Source organism: Pteronotus mesoamericanus, unplaced genomic scaffold (assembly GCF_021234165.1).
Source record: "Pteronotus mesoamericanus isolate MK-2021 breed Mesoamerican mustached bat unplaced genomic scaffold, CSHL_Meso_final contig_317, whole genome shotgun sequence".
Lineage (NCBI taxonomy): Eukaryota > Metazoa > Chordata > Mammalia > Chiroptera > Mormoopidae > Pteronotus > Pteronotus mesoamericanus.
The window spans coordinates 1,065,071-1,086,372 of NW_026555133.1; the positions used below are offsets into that span (position 1 = coordinate 1,065,071).

Sequence of the window (21,302 nt, forward strand, 5' to 3'; positions counted from 1 at the left end):
TCTTATTTGTGTGTGTGTGTGTGTAAAATGCCAGGATTGGAATAGAACATGTAAAACAACATGGAAGGTACTCTCCTGAAAGGGGTAGGCATTTCTCTCCCCATCCCAGGACCCTTACGGGCACCCCCCAAACAGTGGTTCCATCCCTGGCTGTAAGTTAGGTTAACCCAGGCTCCATACGAGACCACTACATTCAGAGTCTCTGGAGATGGGGTCCAAGCCTGTGTGATTTCTTAAGCTTCCCAGGTGACTCTGATGTGCAGCTTGTTGAGAACCTTGACGCTGGAGTCGCTAAGTACCTTGAAAACCACTGAGCCAGGGGAGGGCCAGGGTACCGTCCAGGCCTAGGCCCTGTGGTTGGTGACAGGCCTCTCTTTTCATGTCCCATCTGCCATTTTCCAAACCCAAACTGCTGACAGCCAGGGGAGGAAACACCAGGCTTTCTCAACCACGTACTATGGACATTTTGGACTGGATAAGGCCTTGCTGTGGAGGGCTCCCCTGTGCATTTCAGGATGTTGAACAGCATCCCTGGTCTCTACCTACGAGATGCCAGTAGCACATCCGCCTCCCCTCCCCGCCACCGCCCCTTGTGAAAGCAATCCACAATGTCTCCAGATGTCGCCCCATGTCTCATGGGGGGCAAAGTCGCCCCGGTTGAGAAGCACTGGGCCCCGTTGAGTTTCCTGTCCTCCCCCCGCAGTTGCAGGCAGAGGCTAGACAGGCATGGAGGCCATTTCACACGTTCAGTTGGGCCTGGCAGGAGGGAACCTGGGCCAAGGCCTCACAATGTTAAATGGAGGGAGAGCACGCCAGCAGGCTGACTGGTATGATCTCGCTCAGAGAGGGAGTGTGTTCTCCAGAACACTCATTCCCGGATTCCCAATCAGTCACAGGAGAGCCAAGAGTAGCTTCTGGGGCAAACAGCCCCCGCTTTACGGGAACAAGCAGAAAGGCGTGGGGGAGTGGCGGCGCGTGTGGAGGGGATTCTTTCCTTCTGTAGTTATTTTCCTGGCACTGGTGGCCGCCCTATCTGATTGGTTGAGGGCGGGAGAGGAGAAACTTTCCAGTTGTGGGTGCCTGGGTTCCTGGAGGCCCGCTCACAGTGGGGCTGTGGAGACAGCTGTGTTTCAGAGTCTAGAAGACTGAACCTTTGGGGCTGGAACTCAGGCTGGCTGTGCCCCCCGCCCCCACCGCCCAGTGCATGGGAAGTGGAAGTTGTGAGTACACTCTCCTTACAGCTGGAAGCTGGGGCCTGTCAGCATCTTCATAAGTCACTTTTTGCTTCAAGGAGGTGGAACCTGAGGGAAGGTGGAGGTGGGAGGTCTGGGCAGGGCAGGGCAGGGCAGGGCAGGGAAGGGAAGGGAAGGGGGCTGAGAGGGAAAGAGGAAGGGTGGGTGGTGGAAGGTACTGGGTGGGTCAGAGGCCATGAGACTGCCCTTAACCCCCAACTCACTCTACCACGAGGCTCATGAGACCCAGGAACAGGACAGTTCCAAAGACAGAGAGAAGTAGAATCCTGGCTTCCCAAAGATCGTGACTCCCTGCAGGGAACCCAGGAAACAATGAAAGAGGACCCCACCCGTTGACACTGGAGGAGCCTAGGAGCTCAGAGATCTGGGTGAGGTGAGGCAGGGGCAGGGAGTAAGGACCTGGGAAGCAGCGTTTTTTGGGCCAGCAGTGCACCTCAAAGCCCTTGCAGGTGGAACAGTTGTACAGGATGGTGCTGCCCCCTGCAGGAGACAGCGGGAGCAGAGCTGGGGAGGGGAGGCCCAAACCCCACCCTCCCGGAGGCTCCCACTTGCTCCTGCTAACTGCCAGGCTCTCCTCAGGTTCCCCAACGCCCCTTTCCTCGCTACCCCTTCCTTTTCTACTCACAACAGGCAGGAGTGCAGAGAGCTGAAATGGAAGACAAGGAGGGGCGGGCGTAGGTGAGCAGTTCAGCCACATGCCCCTTTGCCCGAGATCCTAGGCACCCCTCGATCCCTCCCCCCATTAGTACCTTCTCTGGTGTATTGAGGGAGCTTGGTCTTTTGAAGCCATTGCCAATATAAAGGGAGTGAGGAGAAAGACCTTTTGATCTCTGGGGAGGCAGAGAAGAGCCATTTTGCTCAGGGCCCCCGACAGTACCAGTTGGGGGCCATGCCTTCGCCCAGCACCTCCCCAGTCATGCCCTCCTGTCTCCACCCTCCCTCCTTTCCCTGCCTCCCCAGCCCCTTCCTTCCACCCCCCTCCCCAGTGCCCATCCAAGCCCTTTGATGGTGCCTTGCCCAGTGATCTCACCCATGACCCTCAGGACTCTGTGTGTCTTCTCTGTGATTTTGTTCATGGACCCCTCATCTGTGGAGATGGGCAAGGACTAGGGATTTCCTCACCAGCCCAGAAGATTCTTGACTTTCCCGAGGTCCAAAGAAGCTCTCCCCGAGGGAGAGGCCAGTGAGTCCAGGGAGGGCTGTGGACTGAGGTGACAGCTGAAGGGCATAACTGGGAAGCCGCATGTTACCTTGCTTGGGGCATGGGGGTGACTGTTGATGGGCCCGTCCCTGGATGTCTGGGCTTACCTAAGGCAAAGGCTGAGAAGCTCCAGGAGGTCTCACAGTCCTTCCACTGGGCCTCCATCTGACTACAGAGCCATGCCAGGCGGCCCGACAAGTCATGGGCTGGCAGGCGGCAGAAGACGCAGGCCTGGGCAGCTGCCAGGAAAGCCCCGCCCAGTGCCAGCATCCACATGAAGCCCAATGGGGGGAGCTGAAGGGGGAGCTGGCCCCACCTGGATTAGGAAGGCTCTGTGATCCTGGTTCCAGCCCTTTGTAGTGTTCCAGAACAGCTGGAGGTTCTAGAGCATTCCAAAATAGTGCCACTGCTCCATGCTTGGCCAGGGTAAACCTGGGCCCAAGGAACTGGGGACTGGGAGATGTCTCTAATAGAAGATGGGCAGAAAAAGCAGGACTTCTGCGCAAAAGGGACAGCACCCCCAACATGGCCCTCAGCAGCCTTTACAAGATTTGTGGTTCCAAAAGCAACTTTATTTTTCTTCTTGTAAGTGATAAATAATAAGCGACTCCCCAAGAGAAGTTGTTTATGAGCATTCCATCCCTTCAGGGATGCAGAAATCCCATCCCTTCCCATAGCTTCCCCGACTGTCCCGAACCCTTCTGTTCAGCTTCTCTCTGCCCTGGGCAGCCTTGGGTCTTTCCCCAGCGATATCCTAGCAACAGGCCTCTGGTTGCCTTAGCAACCAAGAATGCTATAAAGGTCTCCAAGGCCCTACTAATCCCCGTGACTTCTCTTATCTCTCTCTCTGGGAAGATCCTAGTGACTCAAATCCCAACAGGCCCCTCCTGCATACTTGGTGATGCGAGTGCACAGGTGTGCGTAAACACACACACACCTTGTGGTTAAGTTATTAATTGTCAGTCTACTCACACCCATAGACACACCTGGTGCCCAAACAGTTTCTCATCCCCAAACAGGTCTGGACAAGTAGAGACCACAGAAAGGCCAGCAGACAGACACCATCGCCAGCAACGCAGATGGGAGCCAGGATGTCAGAGACTCACATCATTCGGATGCATGCTGCCGCGCACGCACACACGAAGGAAATGAGGCCGAGGCCCAAGAAGATGCCACCCTCTTCCCCATGGCCAGCTCCACCTTCAAAAACAGATCCTTTAAAAACACTTGGGTCTCCAGAGGAATGCTCTACGCCATAGTTAATGGGATTCTCCTAGCTCCTTCATGCCAGCCTGCGGTGGAGTGTAGCCTTTCTCTCTCCCTCAGTAGGTGGCTTGGGACACAGCAAAGAATCTCCCTGCCCATGTTCCAGAGTGTTCTGGCCTTGTCATTGGTCAGGCCAGGGCACTCAGCTCCAGGAAGAGAGGTCACAGTCCAGGAGACCACATTAGAGCAATGCAAAGTCCCTCTTCCTCCCAACCTCAGTGTCCCTGCACGGCTCTGCTAGGCCTAGCGTGGGCAGAGAAGTATCCCCACTTTTCCAGACCCCTGAATACTGAGCTCCAACCAAGGAAACTGGAGGTCCCCAGCCTCAGGTGAGAACAAGCCAGGGGAAACTCCCCCATCCCCCCCGGGATCAGCACCAGTCCATACCCTCTGTGCCAACTGTAAGCCCTCAGTGGGCTTGGGTGTGGGGAGTCCTGTCCACGTCTGAGCTCCAGTCAGGTGCAATGGGACCTCCGGCTCTCACAGCTCCTAAAGCAGAGCTAGGGAGAGGCTTCAGGGGAACCTTTATCCCCTTCTTTGCTGCCCCCTTCCTTCTCCTTCCACTCCCCTACAGTCAAACTGAGGGCAGTATTTCCAGTTCTCAGTTCTCAGTGCCGGACAAAGCGCAGAGATCTGGAGTTGAGCAGGTCTTCAGGGTCAGGGAAAACAGAGTCTAGACGGAAGCCATGCTCCAGAGCCACCCGCAGCACCTCCTCCAGGAAGCCCGGTGTGCCCACCACTTCCCGTCGCTCTCCTGGCCCCGCGGTCCACAGTGGCTGCAGCCCCAGTCTCCTGTACTCCACTTCTGGAAGTTCTGGGGGGCGCGGGGCCCACTCCAGACGAAAGTGTGGTCCTGCCTCGGCTCTCTCTTCATTGGCCACACCAAATCGGGCCCTCATGGCACCCAGACACTCTGGGTCAGTGCAGAAGAGGTTGGCTTGGAAGACGTCCACCTGGGCAGAGCTCAGCTCATAGTGATGTGGGCCCTGGCGAGCAGAGAAGTGCACCAGGCGGGGGCTGGCATCTATATCTGCGTGGAGCAGGGCGGCTGTGGGTGCAGGGGTACCCTGAGAAGCTTCCAGTTCCCGCAGGGCATCTAGGAGGGGCCGGATTTGGTAGAAGTCAGCCTCTGCCCTGAGAAGCGATGTCTCCCCATATCCTAGGGGCAGGTCCAGGCGGCCCAGCCGCAGGAAATTGAGGATGTGCCGGAAGGCCTTGCCATCTCGGTCTATGAAGTAGTAGCCGGCTCCCTGGGAGTTGAGGTTGGGGGGAATGGAAGTGCCAGCCCTAAACATGGCCCCCAGCATGGAGTCTGGGAAGCGAGTCAGGGTCTCCAAAGTAGTGGAATAGAGCGTGCCCCCCACATTCAGGGTCACGGGGCCCCCAAAGGAGGGGGGTGAAGAGGGCACAGGAGGAGGGGAAATTTTGGGGAGTACTGGAGACACCGAAAGAGAAGAAAAGGCAGGACTTCCTGGGTGTGTGCAGAATTGTGTCGTAAGGTTCAGACTCTAAGCTGGAGGCACTGGCTGGAATACAAGGCAGCAAGATCCGGGGTTCACCCCCGCTACTTTGGTGGTGGGGGACGGCTCCCGGGCACACAAAGCCCGAAGGGTTTAGAGAACGGATGAAAAAGATCACAGGAAAGACCACGCGGAAGAGAGGTTTAGGTCCAGACGCATCCAGTTCTGGGTGGTCTGCGACTCCTTTCTGTGGTCTTTAGATAGTGGCTTTCCGGAATCCAACCAGCAGGTGACGGTCGAGTACAAGGCTGACTCTTTGAAGGGTCCAGTTTCTGAGTTCTCGGGGCAGAGCGCCGTCTCCGTGAGCGAGTCCACGCAGGGTTCCGGGAGCCAGTCACTGGCCTGGCCTTGGCCTGGCTCGGGCGCGGGTTCCAAGAGATGGAGGCGGGGCTCCCTGGAGCTGATGGCGGAGGTGCCTCTGAACCCGCTGGGGAGCGAGGATGCACCCTAAGTCGGAGCTGCGATTGTCCCAGGACTCTGATAGAAGCAGCGGGGAGTCTCCAGACCGGGGCGCCGCCGCCTTACCGCCTTCTCGGGGTGTCTCACCAGCTGCTGAAGTCCTCTCCGCCCCCAGGAAGTGGCCGAAGGGCTGCAGCCCCTGGTCCTTTAAGAGACAGCTCCGCCCCCGGGGCGCCCGCCCCCCGCCCCCGTGGGGCACGCAGGGCTCGGGTGGAGGTGGGAGCTGAGAGTGGCGAACTGGAGGCACTGGGAGGACGGGCTGGACCGGGACGCCAGCAGGGGTGGGGTCCGGAGGGTGACTCCGGCGGCGGCGCGTCGCTCCGGATGTGGCGGCGGCGGCCTGGCCGGTCTCAGGTGTGCCTGACCTCACGTCTGCAGCTCCGCGGGGGCGGGAGTCCCCAGTCCCGCCACGCGGAGAAAACACAGGCGCGGCCTTCCAGGGCTTGGGCACCGGCAGTTCCCTTCCCCTCTCTCCCGCGGGGAATTCCTGAGGGGGCGGGTGCTGAGCCACCGCATTCCGGGGATGCTTCTGGGCCGGGGTGGCCGAGCCAGCCTCTCCGGCCCGGCCCGGCCCGACCCGACCCGACGCCAGCCCCCCTTTAAGGGACGGCGGGCCCCAGCCCACACGAGCAGCCTCTCCTCCGTCGCCTGAGCCCAGGGGGCCCCGCCTCAGGGCCTCCCGGCGCTGGGGCTGAGGCTGCAGCCGCCGCTTCACTCCCCGGGAGGGGCCCCTCGTGTGATTCCCGCTGGGAAGCGCCCAACACCCTGCGGGCCCGGAGGTGGCGCCCAATGAAGGAACTACGTAGGGAAGAGCAAAGCACAAAGGCTTTAATAGCCACAGGCTGGCGGTGGGTTGGGAAGGGCGGGGGGAGGGGGAGCGGGACCGCGAAGGCCTGGAATCACAGCGTGTGGAGGTCGTAAGAACGCCGGCTCAGCTTCTCCGGGTCGTCCGATGCCATGAGGGAGAAGTCCCGGAAGATGTCGAGATACGTCTCGTCTCCTGAGGGGAGGGAGGAAGGGCTGGGAGCCGGGACAGCTGGGCCCCGAGCTCAGGAGAGTGTGCGGCTGGGGCGGGGGGCGGACAGGGGCGGGCCTGTGAGGTCCTGAGTGAAGAAGGAAACACCTGAGCCAGCCGGGCACAGCCCTTGCCTTTTCTGTTCTGAGGCTCTGGCGTGTGCAAAAAGCGCAATACATATGTATTTGCTGAATAAGTAATAGACTTAATCAGTGAAGCTGGACCTGAGGGGTACAAGTCACAGGTCACACGCCCAGAGTTACAGTGATGGCCCTGATGAACGTGGGGTGGGGAGGTAGGTACTGTACCTGCCTGGCCCTGGGCAGCTTCGACCTCTCTCATCTTTGCCAATCGAAGCCTAAAGGGGAGAGAATTAAGGAATGAATGACAACCTCCTCACGCACACCAGCCACCCGCCCCAAACTTCCCATTCCTTGAGCTGGGTTGTTTATTCCTCTGTTCGCCCAGGGTCTAGTGCTAAAAAGATGCCTGACAACAATGTTGATGAATGATGACTCTCAGGATGAGCTCACCATCCTTGGCCCTGCAGGCCCCATCCCTGCCCTGCACCCCAGTCAGCACTTGGAGCATCCTGTTCATTGCCTGGTCCAGGAGCTGACCCCTCCCTTCCTCGGGCTTTGTTGGGCAAGTTGGGTTCTCGGCATTAGGCACACCCCTGTGAAAGGTGCGCTTGCCAACCCCACCCCTCGGGCATCCTTACAGGGTGACGATGTCAGCGTTGGCTGTTTCCATGGCGATGGTCAAAGGGTCCCTGCCTTCAGAGTCCTGAGCTCCCAGGTCAGCTCCGCGTTTCAGGAACAGGCAGGCCAGTCTAGAGAGGATAGCCAGATTCAGTCAGCAGCTCACCGCGTCTGGAACCTTCCTCCCCAAGGCCATCATCGCTGCCACTGCTACCCAGTGTGGCCAAGGATGGTTGCATGATGGAGCGGCCCCCGGCCATGGCTGTCTGCTTGGTTCACATTCGCCCCGTTCTGGAGGAGAAACTCACAGGCCAGAAGAGAATTCTGTATCGAGAAGTGGAGAATAGGGAGAGAGAGTGGCATCTTTAGAGGCAGATTTTATAGATTTTTAGAGTGGGGCCAGTTCAGAGGGTGGGGTGTGGGATCGGGAGTTTAGGGATACAGCTCGGTGTCAGGCTCTGCTCTAGCTCTTTACATGCATCCATACGTTACATCCACAACACAACCTACTGAGGTATGGGATCCCTCTTTTTCAGACGAGGAAACTGAGGCACAGAGAGGTTCACAACTATAAGTGGTGAGAGCCTGGATTCAAACCCAGGTTTTCTGCCTCCAAATCACACAGTCTTAACAGTCTCTGTTGGTTATCACTCCCTATGGGGCGCAGGGAAGGGTAAGAGAGTCAGGCGGAGGGAAGAAGAGAAGGAGCCTTAGGGCAGGGTGGGGAGGTTGGCAAGACCCTCACAGCAGCTGTGGCCTGGATCAGTGGTGTGGTGTTCTTCTGACCCGTGTTGACCCAGTTGACATCGGCCCCATGGGCGAGGGCATCAGCCATGGTGGGGAGGGATGGAGGATGCCCAGCAGCTCGGAACAGCAGGGCCCCAGGGTGCAGGCTGCCCAGGTCCTCTGAGGGTGGCTCTGTTAGGAGGAATCAGCTTTGAGTCTGGGAAGAAAACAATCAGCAAAGCCCCCTGATGTTGTAATGGGGTAGGTCACTTCTCAATTGTGGGGAGGCCTTCAAGATTCGGGGCCTTTGGTGGGAAGTGGAGGTGTGTGTGAGCATGTGTGCGGGGCCCCTAGGGTTAGAAAGCATCAATCCACCTCCTCTTGTCCAACCCCCCTGACTGGGGTGCTGTGGGTGAACTGGCTCACTGAAGGTCCACCTCTGCTCTCTTGGCTCCCTCTGCTCTAGCCAACCACACCCGCCTTCACAGACCTCCGGAGACCCTAGCCCATTCTCACTTCTGACTTTTCTCATGCGGACGACACCCTTACATAGCCTCCCTGCCTACTCCCAGCTCCATGCTCCTTCCCATTCTTCACTATAACCCCCAGAACTCTTACCTTCTAAAACCAGTGCTGGTGTGGTCTGGCTCCTCCAGCATTCTCAAAGGGAAGGCCTGGGCCTTATACTCTGAACCTCCCCACCAGGTTTGGCATAACGCCGAGCACACAGCAGGTGCACAATGAATGCCCAACCAACCCTATACCTGGCTTGGATCTGAAGCTCCCTGGCTGGGGCTTAATAGAAGGCTTTGGGGGCACAGGAGGATGCCCCCTTGGGGGCCCTCGGCCAGTTCTCCGCCCCCGGATCTCAGGAAGCTTGGTCAGGAACTTCTTCTCCACGTATTTGGCATGAATCCAGGCCTCCTTCTCCTGCCTGAAGAGGGGAAGAAGAGGACAGCCTTCCCTCCTCCCCTTCCAGGCCCTCCTCCCTCCCTGCAAAGAGGGCAGCCCCAACCCCTCCCCACAGCCTCACCGGGAGCAGCTGGGCCCTGGCTTCTTCACTGCCATGGCCTCCACTCGGGCCTCATAGATCTGGTTGATGACCACGTTTCCCAGCTCGCACATAAGCTTCAGGCACCAAGGCAGAGGCAGACAGTCAGGTAGGGTGGGGACAGCACCTGAGCCCTTGGGGCTCTGCAGCCCTGTCCTCACCCCATGCTACCTCCCCGCTTTCATAACACCCCCAAGTCACCTTCACTAGTTCCGGCTCCCACGAATCAAGCGTCAAAGACCGGACTTTGGAGAAATGAACTCCGAGGCTCCTGGAGGACCAGAGTGGAAGTCAGGCCCTATGTGAGGCGGCAGCTGGGGCAGCTGCTGGTGCTGCTCCTGAAAGGACTTGGAGACAAGGTCCTGCATGGGGGACCGCCCAGGGGCACTGGGCCGGGAGGCAGCAGGGCAGCTGGGGCCATGTAGCCTTGATCCACATCTGGCAGGATCCTGTCTATTCACTATCCCCTCTCCTTTCTCCTACATATCATCTTAAGTCCCCTCCATTCACCTCCTTTCTTTCTTGGCACTTTGGCCTAGACAATTCTTTCCTACCATTCCCCTTCCCTTCTTCTACCAGGCTGACTCAGGGTGAGGGCCGCATAGACTTGCCTTACAACCTCTTCCCTCTCTGCTCTTCGCTGGCTCACCCGTCCTCAGCAGCCCTGACCTCATGCCTCCTCCAATCAAGCCAGTAAATTACTCTGGGTGTCCCCCAACCCTGTCTAGACCAGGACGCTGAGAGGCTGGGCCTGTGTCTCCCACTGCCTACTCCCACAGAGCCCCCTGTGACCCACAGGCTCAGTCAAGACCTGTGTCCGGTGACAGCCAGAATCTAAGGGGGGAGCCAGGCAAAGTGAGAAAGGAGGAGCCTGTGTGATGGGCTCTGTCTTGGTCCCCTCCAGCCCTGCAGCCAGAAGGAATGGGGGCCATGCTTGGGGTCTTGGGGAGGGACCTGTGGATGCCGGAGCACTGGATGCAGAGGGTGACACCAAGGTTGATGCTAGCCCACTCGGGCGCTGGTTCCCGGCAGTCACAACACTGGGCATTGCCATCCACACTTTGCACCTGGGCTGCCACATGCCCCGCTCCGCCAGGATCCCTTCCCCTGCCGGTCCTGCCAGAGCCCAGGGTGGCAGAAGGGCCCATGACCGGGTGTCCTGAGCCCTGGAGCAGACAGGAGAAGAGAGAATGTCTATGGGGCCTAGGGAAAGGGATGTCCCATCTCCCTGGGAAGCCTGGCCCTGAAGCCCCGTGTTAAGGTACCTGGCCTGCACCCCACGGGGTATCATCAAGGTGGGCCTGGCTGAAGGCTGTGGCAATGCTGCTCTGCACAGCACTGATCCACAGCTGTAGGAGGCGCTCTGAGTCAGCCTGCAGGAGGCAGGACCTGGGCAGGAAAGGGGACAAAGAGCAGGGAGGGGTCTGAGGCCTGGGGAGCCTGTGGCAGGACGGGCAGGCTGACATTCAGCTAGTATTCAGCTGGTATCAGTCATGCTGAAACATTTCTGCACCAATAGGTAATATCCTCCTAACTACCCCCATCACCGTATAGCCTCTCCCCAGGCTGTCCCACAATCCAGCCACCAAAGGGTTAACGCCTGGGGCTGCACGTGGGGCCTCCAGGCCGGCTCCAGGGATGTCTTTGTGACTGTCTCTGCCTTTCCAGCTTGTTAAGATTTAGAGATACTAGAGCATGCCCTGTGGGGACTGTACTCACTTGCTGGGGGATACCACCTCAAAGCAGAACCGCCTTTCTGAGTCAGGGCAGAGCTTCACCGTGCAGAGACGAAGGTCGTCTACCACCACAGTCACAGGGTCCTGACAGGGGAAGGTGAGAGGGAGGCAGATGTCCAGCCAGGTGCCACAAAGGCCAAGTCTCTCTGGGCCCAGGCCTCCAGCACCCGGGCTACCCACCTTGTGCTTCTTCTGATAAACCAGTTGGTTGCTCTGAATAGTAAACCAGCGTCTGGAGGAGATGGAAGTAGAGTTTGGACATGGGCAGCGTCAGGATAAGGCTGGGACAGGGACAGCAGAGAGTCTGTGTCCTTTGCCCCACAAGGATCTTGCTGAGAGGAGAGAGACCTGGGCTGATTGTCCCATGAGACGTTCCAGAGGAGGGCGGACAGTCGTGCAGACTGTCTAAAAGGTCCCGTTAACCTTTTGGACAACCCAGATTGATATATGTATGAAGACGACTTTCTAGCAGATGACAGTAAAATGCTTTTCCTCATAAAATAAATCTAGTGTTATAATTTTTTTGGCAAATGGCAGTATCTTGGGGAAGGGGCTCGGTATCATGGGAAAGGAGCCCACAGAGGATCTAATTTGCACGAAGATCCCGTATGGGCTGGCAGTGGCCCTAGAAGGGGAAGGAGTCAAGTCCAAGCAGACCGCCTTCCTGCTCGGCACCATGCGCTGGCTCCTCGTGTCCCTCAGGGTGGAGGCCAAGTCCCCACAGAAGCAGGCGAGGCCCTCTCATAGTTCACACCCCTGTTCTTTCCAACTTCACCTCCTACCACTTCCCCCTCCCTTCCTCTGTCCACGCCCATGCCTTCCTCTCTGTTCCTCCAACACTCCCGGTTTCTCAGGGCCTTGGCGCTGGCTCCTCCTTCTGCCTAGAACATTCTTCCCCCAGAAGTCCTTTAAGTATTCACTCAGAAGTCACCCTCTCATGAGACCACCCTGACCGCTCTATGTAAAACCACAGCCCCTCCTCAGCTATTATCCCTTACTTTATTATTTTATTCCTCCAGCACTCATACCTTCCAACATAATGTACACTAGCGTGGCATTTACTTCATTATTATATTACCATCTGTCTTTGCTGGTCAAATGCATACTTTCTGAAGCAGAGGTTTTGTCTTTTTCATTGTTGTGCTTAGCATACTATAACCACTCAAAAAATATTTAATCGGGTGGGTTTGGCTCATTGGGGTATCCTCTCCTGACCTGCTCCAGGTCTTAAATGCGTTGCTGGCCCGTTTGAAGAGGTGTCCTTCCATAACCAGGCCACCAGGCCCCTCCTTCAGGCTCGGCTCTGGCTCCTCTCCACCCAGTTCCTGAGGGCACAGGAGGGTCAAAGGGCAACTCTGAGAGCAGAAAGGAAGGCCCTGGGCCCCTCTGTCTCCCTCCAGCGGCCCCCACCCTCACCTTTTGTTTCAGCAGCACATGTCTTTGCTCCATGTCCCTCTTCTCTCTAGCTGAATTCAAGACCAGCTGGTGCAACTGGGCATAGGAGGGGCATCTCAGATGGCCCAAGCCTCCCTGAAGTAGGCCAGGAAAGTCACTTCAGAGCCCACTACCCTCTACCACCTGCCTGTTTCATGGGGCCCTACCTGGGCGCCCAGCTCCTTGCGATACTGGGCCAGCTGGCTCAGCTCCTCGTGGCCCTGCTGAAAATGTGTAGCCTGGGCCTCCACCAAACGCAGCACCTGGGGTCAAGGCGGGCAGAGGGCAGAGCTGGGGAGGCGCCTCAGAGTTTCCCTTCCCCCCCCATCCATCAGGAGGCTCTCCCCACCTTGCCCTTACCACCCCTGCCACTCACAAATTCCATGATGTCAAACTTCCTCTTGTCCTCAATCACATTGATCTGAGGGCACAAAAATACCTCAGGTCAGCCTTGAAAACACAGCGCCCCCTCCCAGCGCACGCCAGGGACTCTCTAGCCTCGAAGCGACTCAGGCCCCGGTGCCCCAAGAGGACCGGTGAGGGCAGGCACCTGCAGGGCATAATCCAGGGCCCGTCCCCGGTACCCGGCTCGAGCTGTCTTCAAAGCAGCTACTGCCTCTTCTGCCTCCTGGACCCGGCGCCTGGGGACCTCTGCGTTGTGGGTAAGAGCAGCCTCCAGGCTCTCAGCGCCTCGCCAGAAGTCCCGGCGAGCCTCTCGGAAACCCCGGAGACCTCTGGGGTGGGGGGATACAAAGGATCGCAGATACACCCACCTGCCCCTAGCAGAGGGGTCCCAAGAGCAGGCCCACTCATAGCCTTTCAGCCGGTCTCTACAGTCAGGACTCCGGGAGGCTTCTTGGGATGGGGGATAGCACTCAGGCCGCCAGAGGCCCCTAGTCTCACAGCTTCTTCCAGGGAGGCCCCTGTGGTAATAGGAAGGGCTGGAGAACCGATTTTCCCCTGAGCACTTACTCCTTGACCAGGGTTTGGATTTGCTGCTGCAGCATGAGCTGGGTGGCATCTAGAAGCTCCTAAGGAGAAGCAGAAATTGGAAGGAGGGGGTCAGGACCAGAGACAACCTCACTGCTCCCACCTGCCCTACCTACTCCCACTCACCGAGTGGCTGTCGAGCTTGTGGCTTAGGCTCTTAGTGAATTTGTCCAGACACTCCTAGGTGAGAAGAGGCAGAGAGAGAGAGAGAGAGAGAGAGTACCAGGCGTGGGGGCAGGTAGGGCCCTCCCGTCTTGGGACCCAGCCTGCAATGGCTGTCTGGGATGGCCGCGCCAGCCCTGCTCTGGCCTGGGACCTGCAGACCCCAGATCGACCTTCCCCTGTCTTCCGCAGGATCTCTCCTCACCTCAGACCCCCTCCCACCATGAATCGGGCTCAGGCCCTACACATACCGCCATCATGGGCTCTGGTGGACCCAGGTGGGCCAGGTCACAAATGCCAGCAATGAAGGCGCGGCCAGCAGCAAGGTAATGGCGCCCACTTTCCAGGAGGCCATTACCCAGCTTGAGGAGCTAGGAGGCAACAGGGAACAGGGAGTCGTGCCATGTGCCAACACAGTCAGTGGCAACCCCCGCTCCTGTCCCACTTCCTGTCCCGCTTCCTGTCCCCTTCCTTTGGACTGTGCCCCTCCTTCATAATCTTGCTGACACCCCTCTGGAGCCCAGTTCAGTTCTCGCAGTTTCTAACACAAACCTGGTACTTTCTTATCTTTGTTGCTTTGTTCCCACTGCTCTGTGCCTGGAACGAAATTCTTCCCAGCCTTTCACCAAAGCGACTGTCAGCTTCACCTCCAAAATATCTTTCTCTGCCCACTCCCACATGTCTCTCCCTCCCCTGCCCCAACTGCTGGGTCCAGAGCGCCCCAGAAACTCCATCCTCATGCACTGTCTGGCTCACGGGATGAACGCTCTACCTGGTTGGTGTAAATTCTACAGTATTTACTGTCTGCACTTGTCCCACTCTGTGCTCATTGAACATTCCCTCATAAATATGAACTGGTCAGTAGGCCACGGGGTCAAGGTAGGGATACCATGCGAGGGGGCTCCTAAGGCCCATCTGCTGGGTCCCAATTGACAAACAAGGAGCCCTGATAAACAAGGGCCAAGTGACTAGCCCGAGCAGGGTCTCTCTGGGTGAGCCAGGTGGTTGAGCCAGAAGCCAAGGTGAGGTCTCCTGACCCCTGGCCCTTGTTACCTGCAGGAGCTGCACTGCCCCTGGGGTGATGCCACTTGGCTCTGGCCTGAGTCAGTGTGTCTGGGATGGAGCAAGTGACTGTGGAGCCTGTCAGCACAGCCCAGTGAATTTTGTTGAACTGAAAAACACTTTTCAGAGCTCGTGAAGGCTTCAGGGAAATGTAGCCTGAGGTGGCTTAGCAGGGTCAGTAATGGTCATGACCAAACCTTATCAGATGTCCCCATGGGGTGTCTGTGACAAGGGACGAGGACCCCGATGCTCGTAACTCCATTGTGTGGAGCTGGGGGACTGAGTATACAGATTTTCCTTATCCATCCCCCTCCCTACCTTTTATCTGAGTAAGAAACTTTCATAAGACTGAACTAGTGATAAGCAGTATATCCATATAACAGAATGGTACCCAGCAATGCAAAGGAACAAACTATTCATACATGAACTACTGATAGTGAACTACTGACACTATTAATACACAACAATTTGACTAAACTTAATGACCTACTGATACTATTAATACACAACAATTTGAATAAGCTTCAAAGACATTATTCTGAGTGGGAGAAAAAGCCAATCGTGAAAGGTCAGATACTGTATGATTTATAATACTCTAGAACGGACGGAAGTCTAAAGATGGAGAACAGATGACTGGTTATCATGGATTAGAAGGGGGCAGGGAGGGCATCATTACAAATGGTAGTACGAAAGAGCTCTTTGTGGTGATTGGAGTTTTGCATTTTGAGTATGATGCTGGTTATAAGAAATCTATACACATGACAAAGTGTCACTGAATTATACACAATTTTTTAAAAAAGAGTATATGCAAAACAGGTAAAATCCATGTAAAAGTCTATAGACACTTCATTGCATCATGCAGTATCAGGGTTTCGGTAGCAGGCCGTGCTTAGATAAGGTGCTCCCACGGGGGGCGGCTGGGTGATGGGTGCGTGAGACTTCCCTATACTGTTTTTGCAACTTCTTGTGAACCTATAATTAACTCCAAATAAAAGTTTAATTTAAAAAATATATGTAGGCCCTGACTGGGTCGTTCAGTAGGTTAGCGTGTCATCCAATTATACCAAGGTTATGGGTTCAATCCCCAGTCAGAGCTCATACAAGAATCAGCCAATGAATGCATAAATAAGTGGAACAACAAATCAATGGTTCTCTCTCTCTCTCTGCCCTTCCTGTCTCTCAAATCAATAAGTAAAATTTTTAAAAAATGTATGTATATATTAGTTGGTCATCCTCAAACTTTCAGGCCATGGTAGAGCAAAAACCAAACATAAAAGTCCCTCATGACATTTATATTGTAGTGAGGAAAAGTACACAAGGAAAAAATTAGCAAAAACAGCATGACAGACACAGGCTTAGGTGACCTGCGATGATTCCCAGCCTTGCATAATCCCTACCCCTTGAGTGTGAGTGAGACCTGTGACCTGTGACCTGTTTCTAACCAGCAGACTATGGCAAAGGCGATTGGATGGCACTTCCATGATTAGGTCACACCACATGGCAAAGATGATGGACTCACTCCTGTGATTACACTGCAATATAAATTGACACCATCTTACCAGCACACATGAGAGAGACTCTCCTGCTGGCCTTAAAGAAACAACGCGCTATGAAGTAAACTGCCTATGGACAGGGCCACATGGCAGGGGACTTGGTGGTCTCTAGGAGCTGAGGGCCTCAGTCCCAAAACCTGTGAGCTTGGAAGAAAACCTTGAGCCTCAGATGAGACTGCAGCCTCAGCTAACGCCTTGACTGCAGCTTGTGAAACCCTGAGCGGAGGACCAACTCCCCTGCTAAGCTTCTGACCCACTGAAACTATGATTTAAAAAAAAAAAAGTGTGTTAAGTCATTAAATTTGTAATAATTGATTATAGAGCAATAGAAAACTAATATAGCAGGTAAGCATATAACAGATTGAGATTAATGCTGTAGAGAAAAGCGGAGCCAGGAAGGAGATGGGGGTATGTGTATCTGCAGGTGCACACGCACTACTGTTTCATACAGAGCAGCCAGGAAAGACTTTGCTGTCTCGCGTTCAGGTGACTTACTGGTTTGTCCTCCACAGTCAGTCTATGGGCTCCCTGGGCAGAAATATTCTTGCTCTACTCAATAGCCCAGAGCTGGCATAATGCGGGGCTTAAGAGTTGACAGGGTAAGTCCACAAATGAGACTTGTTTTCCAAGATCCTAGGCTCCATGTGGGTACAGAACCACCTTTTTGATTCTCTGTTGCCCCCAAATATCTACCCCACATGATCAGCATTCATTAATCCCTGGGACGCATTGTCTCCAGCTTTCTTCCTGGCTCTGCCCTTTTCATTTTAATCTGATTCTGAGTCACCTTTTCCAGTCGGGTCTCCAATTCTGACACTTCGGCTTCCACCAGCTCAATAGAGGCTCTGGGAAAGGAAGGACGGTGTCAAGGGACTAGAGTTTGGGTCCATCTGGTCTGTCCACCTCATCAGGGTCGGGCCAGGGGTTGGGGTTAGGGGGTGGAGGGCGTAGGCAGGAAAATCTGATGAGAAGAGGGCGCCCACCGGTCCTCTTCTGCTTGCTCACGCCACAGTGTGGGAGCTACTATGGCCCAGGCCAGGCCAGAGCAGGAAGGATAGCAGAAGGGTGGATGTGGTGAGGGCAGGAAGTTGCTAACCGCCCAGAGCAGGTGCTGGGGGAGGGGCATGGGTCCCAGTGAAAGGGAAGATGGAATGCCAGCTCTGGGGGTAAGAGATTGGAGCCCCCTCTGGGTTTGATAGCAGAGGGACTGCTTTGGCCCACAAGCCTGATCTCATCCTTTTGAGACCTACTCCCTGCCAGGACATCTGGCCTGGGGAAGGAGTTGTGTGTGTTGTGTGTATGTGTGTGTGCATGCGGCGGGGGGTTTGTCAGACCACCTCCCCTCTGCCCCCCACACCTTCACACACTTACCGGAAGCGCGGTGAGTCCTTAAGGCACTCCTCGAAATCCAGCTTGACTGTCATCTTAGCTTGATCACTTCAGGCCAGTAGTCCCTGGGGCCAAGCAGGTGGGGATGCAGGTAGAGGCACTCTCTGCCCCCGGAGGGGTGGAGGGGGTTGATGAAGAAAGAGAAGAAGGTTCTCTCCTGGGTAGAGCCTGGGGGGGGTCACAATTCTTTCCCCAAGGGGAAGGGGCGTCCTAGGAGAAGATCTCACCCCACACTTCCAGGCAGGGCTGGGAGGGGCAGAGGCGGGGCCTGGGCAGGGAAGGGGGGCCTGAGATCAGAGAAGCCACAGCCCCGCCCTCAGAGACTCCGCTGCCACCTTCTACTGGAGGCCAGTCTCTGCTTCTTCCTCCTTCAGTGGTAGAGTTTTGGGAGCCTGGCAGATATATGTCCAATCCTGGCTTGATCACTTAGAGATTGTGTGACCCTGGGGAAGCTCTCTGATTCCTCACTTTCCTCATCTGGAAGATGGGGATGACAACCCCTGCCTCTGCCTCCAGGGTTGTTGTAAGAATTAAAGATGAGATTGGTGAATTTATGGTTGACTGAATCACATCAGTCGTTGTCCTCCTGCGGCAGGTGGGCCTTCTCAGACCCAGAATCCTCTTGACTCCAACCCCCAAGGCTACTCTGAGCTTTCTTCTCTGCTCTGGCTGCTCGTGGTTTCCTGTGTGTGAACTTCCCTTCCTCCTACCCTCTCTTCAGTGGCTGAGCAGGTCCTGCCTGGGCCCCCAATTCATAGCACCAAGAGTCCTGCTCTTCTCCTCTTTATTTTCTACCCCTTGGGTAGTGAAGGCAGGGGAAGGTTGGCCCTCACCCCATCTCCAGTGGCTACATTTCTGTTGTTTGGCTTCCTCCTCCTGTGCCCGTCAAAGCCTCAGGGATTCATCTGAAGAGAAGGGATTGGAGGAGTGGTTTTCTTACAGTGCGCATGAGATCTGGCTCATGTGACCCCCACGCTGCCTAGAACCTGCCATTAGCCCCTCTCCCTCCGTGGCCAGTGCAACAGCTCCTTACGCCCTGCCCAGGCTCATATCTGCACTCATTTTTTTGTTTTTTGTTTTTTTTAAAGATTTATTTATTTATTTATTTATTTATTATAGAGAAGGGGAGGGACGAAGAGAGGGAGGGACACATCAATGTGTGGTTGCTTCTCATGCACCCGCTACCGAGGACCTGACCTGCAACCTTGGCAGGTGTCCTACACTGGGAATCGAACTGGCGACCCTTTGGTTTGCAGGCCGGTGCTCAATCCACTGAGCCACACCAGCTAGGGCTGTAATTGTTTTGATTTAGGGAGTTTGGGTTGCTTCCAGTTATCCTCTCTGAGCTCTCTGGGCTTTGGCAGTTCAGCCCCTTGGACGCCAGGCATTGACATCTGCCAAACACTGCTTAGGACCCACATTTTTTGTAAGACAGGCAGTACCAGGAATGGGGCAGGTGGCAGAGAGAAGCCGTGGGAGGAGGCTTGGGACCAGTAGATAGAGTGAAGCTGGAGAGGATCCCAACAACTTCTGATCCTTCCCATTTCCTCTCTGTACAATGTGGGACTTGCACACGAGGATAGTTAGGGCCATAATACCTGTTGCTGATCTATTGGGCTGAAAGGATTGGGGGTTGAGGGGAGGGGAGCTTGCCAAGAGCCAGGCCCAGTGACATGGTGTCCTGGTGTCCTCACCAAGCTGCAGTGGTATCACTGTCACTGTCAGGGAGTTCTCGATGACCCATGATCCTGAAGGGGGCTTCCTGTGTGGTCCAGCAAGCGGACCTCAGTTCTTATGGAATTTCCACTTATCCAGTTCAAGCTTGCACAGCCTGGAAGCATCACAGGATCCGGGCTGGGGCACCCATCAGCCTGTTGGTTCTCAGCCCCCTCCCCCCAGGCTGACCCAACCCAGCTCTCACTGTCCTGCTGCTCATCTTCTGTGTCTTCCTCAAGCTCCGGGTAAGGACAACACCTCAGGTATCTCCCTTTGCTATAATACTCCTTTAGTTGCAGATCAACCTCCTTGTCCAGCACTGTGATGGGTGAAGCTAGGGACTGATTTCTGAAGGTTGAGGAATCTGAGGAGTCACCCAAATTAATCTGAGTCTTATGGCTACCTAGGATATCCAGGTTCCCCAGGTGTCCACTGTGACCCCCCTCCCTACCACAGGGGAGAAGCTCAAGCCCCAGGTTCTCGTCTCATGTCTATTACCTCCTCCCATTGTAGAGAACCTTTAGTGACCTCTCTACCCCTCACAGGTCTCTTGGGTTTTCTGTTCCTCCTCACCAGCCACACCTCCCTGGGACTATCCTGATGGGGAACTCACCCCAGCTGCCCCTCTGTCTTTCCTGGGGTCACCTCCCAGCATTACCTGCCCCTCAGGCAGAGGGCCCTTGGCCAGTCAATGGCCACTGAGAAAGACAGGCTATGGTGGAGAAATCTTTGGGCTGCAATTCCCTTGAGTCGCTGGGATCCCACCAGAGCTACTAACCCTTGGCTTCTAGGATGTGGTTTCTGGCCACCAGGCCCATCTCACCTTTGACTCCTCTGGCCAGCCCTCCTGCCCAGCCTCTCTCCACAGACTTGGACGCTGGGTCCAGCATCACACCTCGACTGCCACTGGCCAAACTTTCACTGCCCTCACTGCTGTTCTTGTTATTACCCAAGGATAGGTTTTTCTGAGCCTTGAGGAACTTTCCTTCACTGTAGTGTGCCTTGCGGTGCTTCTCAAAATTGCTGGAGTCTGTGGGCCAAGTTGAAGAGCTCAGCGTTCCTGCCCTGCCATCGCTGAAGGTGAACTCCACTTCCCCTTTCCATTCAGTTCCCACCCCTCATCTCACGTGCTGTGGGAAAGGTGCCTGGAGACCCTGAGCTTCTGTCATCACTGCCCTGGAGGATCTTGGGCAAGAAATTGTCCGTTGTTGCAAACCTGAAGGCGGGAGGGAGTCGACTTGGGGACACCAAAGAAAGAAAACAATGGGGGCAGGTGGTAGAGGGGGCCAAGCTAGCTGACTCTCCCACCTTGGCCTTGGCCTGATGGGAAATGTAGTACTCCCCATTTGGGGGCCAAGAAGCAGAGTTGGCTCAGATCCCAGAGTTCCAGAGTGGAGGGAGGAAGATGCCCCACATCCCTGCTGACCTCTGGCAGGACTCTCACCTCTCTGCTAGTGCCTCAGGAGTCACTGTGTGGGAGGGCCCTGCGAGCAGGTTCTCATCACTGTCCCTCAGCCTGCACAGGAGGGAGGAAGCAGTGCAGAGAGCGGGACATCAGGCAGCATCCAGTTCTTGAAGCCTCTCTGCCTCTTCCCCAGCCCACCCCCCTCCTTTGAATAGGGAAGAGGGTCTGAGCTGAAGGTCTAGGCTGAAGGCTCAGCACCTGTGGTAGGGAGTGCTGGGCTCATCCACCTTCAAAAATCCGTAGTCCTTCTCAGCAGGGTGGTAGGTGGCCATGATATTCATTTCATCCCAGTGCTGAGACTTTCTCCTGCAGTGGGGGAAGGACGCAAAAAAGCGGGATGAAAAGCTTTCTAGTGACCCCTCCTTACAGCTCTCCCTAATTCTTTCAGTCATTCAAAAACTTTTTCTTCTACCCCCTTGCAGTGCCAGAGGCCTAGGAGGCTGGGGATGGGGTCACACCTAATGATAACCACGTACTGTGTGGCCACAATGTATCCTATCCGGTACCTGCTACTCTCCCAAAGGTTTCAAACTTCACATTTCCCATTCGATTGCCCACACCTACTGTTTTAGTTCTCAGGACTCCGCCCCTTCCCTCTTGGCC

At 55.8% G+C, this 21,302-nt stretch overlaps 3 protein-coding genes across 3 annotated transcripts; all 3 read right to left on the reverse strand.

The window, feature by feature from the left end:
• Positions 1-1,286: 1,286 nt before the first annotated feature.
• On the reverse strand, positions 1,287-2,730 carry TMEM95 (transmembrane protein 95). Its single transcript, XM_054575618.1, has 7 exons — positions 2,562-2,730; positions 2,284-2,340; positions 2,003-2,083; positions 1,879-1,899; positions 1,653-1,733; positions 1,457-1,536; positions 1,287-1,301 (listed from the first exon to the last, which is right to left on the reverse strand). The coding sequence occupies exons 1-7, from the start codon at positions 2,728-2,730 to the stop codon at positions 1,287-1,289; spliced, it is 504 nt and encodes a 167-aa protein (XP_054431593.1).
• A 286-nt stretch (positions 2,731-3,016) lies between these two features.
• Positions 3,017-5,795, reverse strand: KCTD11 (potassium channel tetramerization domain containing 11). The gene has a single exon (XM_054575619.1). The coding sequence runs from the start codon at positions 5,025-5,027 to the stop codon at positions 4,329-4,331; it is 699 nt and encodes a 232-aa protein (XP_054431594.1). The 5' UTR covers positions 5,028-5,795; the 3' UTR covers positions 3,017-4,328.
• An 803-nt stretch (positions 5,796-6,598) lies between these two features.
• ACAP1 (ArfGAP with coiled-coil, ankyrin repeat and PH domains 1) lies at positions 6,599-17,553 on the reverse strand. The gene is made up of 22 exons (XM_054575620.1): positions 17,501-17,553; positions 16,917-16,974; positions 13,766-13,885; positions 13,479-13,532; positions 13,335-13,393; positions 12,913-13,096; positions 12,739-12,783; positions 12,530-12,625; positions 12,345-12,419; positions 12,144-12,253; positions 11,109-11,160; positions 10,912-11,012; positions 10,458-10,581; positions 10,147-10,358; positions 9,394-9,463; positions 9,175-9,269; positions 8,906-9,075; positions 8,161-8,333; positions 7,630-7,739; positions 7,436-7,546; positions 7,023-7,072; positions 6,599-6,699 (listed from the first exon to the last, which is right to left on the reverse strand). The coding sequence occupies exons 1-22, from the start codon at positions 17,551-17,553 to the stop codon at positions 6,599-6,601; spliced, it is 2,223 nt and encodes a 740-aa protein (XP_054431595.1).
• Positions 17,554-21,302: the final 3,749 nt, after the last annotated feature.

Bases quoted from the DNA above. Each gene is read 5' to 3' on its own strand.
- TMEM95 (XM_054575618.1), bottom strand. From the start codon at position 2,730: ATGTGGATGCTGGCACTGGGCGGGGCTTTCCTGGCAGCTGCCCAGGCC. The intron at 1,900-2,002 runs GTACTAATGGGG...CTTCCATTTCAG, and splicing joins CCCTCAATACACCAGAGAAG to CTCTCTGCACTCCTGCCTGT. The intron at 1,734-1,878 runs GTGAGTAGAAAA...TGTCTCCTGCAG, and splicing joins TCTCTGCACTCCTGCCTGTT to GGGGCAGCACCATCCTGTAC.
- KCTD11 (XM_054575619.1), bottom strand. From the start codon at position 5,027: ATGCTGGGGGCCATGTTTAGGGCTGGCACTTCCATTCCCCCCAACCTC.
- ACAP1 (XM_054575620.1), bottom strand. From the start codon at position 17,553: ATGACAGTCAAGCTGGATTTCGAGGAGTGCCTTAAGGACTCACCGCGC. The intron at 13,886-16,916 runs GTGACTCAGAAT...GTTGCCTCCTAG, and splicing joins TGGAGACCCGACTGGAAAAG to CTCCTCAAGCTGGGTAATGG. The intron at 11,013-11,108 runs GTGGGTAGCCCG...TTCCCCTGTCAG, and splicing joins TTTATCAGAAGAAGCACAAG to GACCCTGTGACTGTGGTGGT.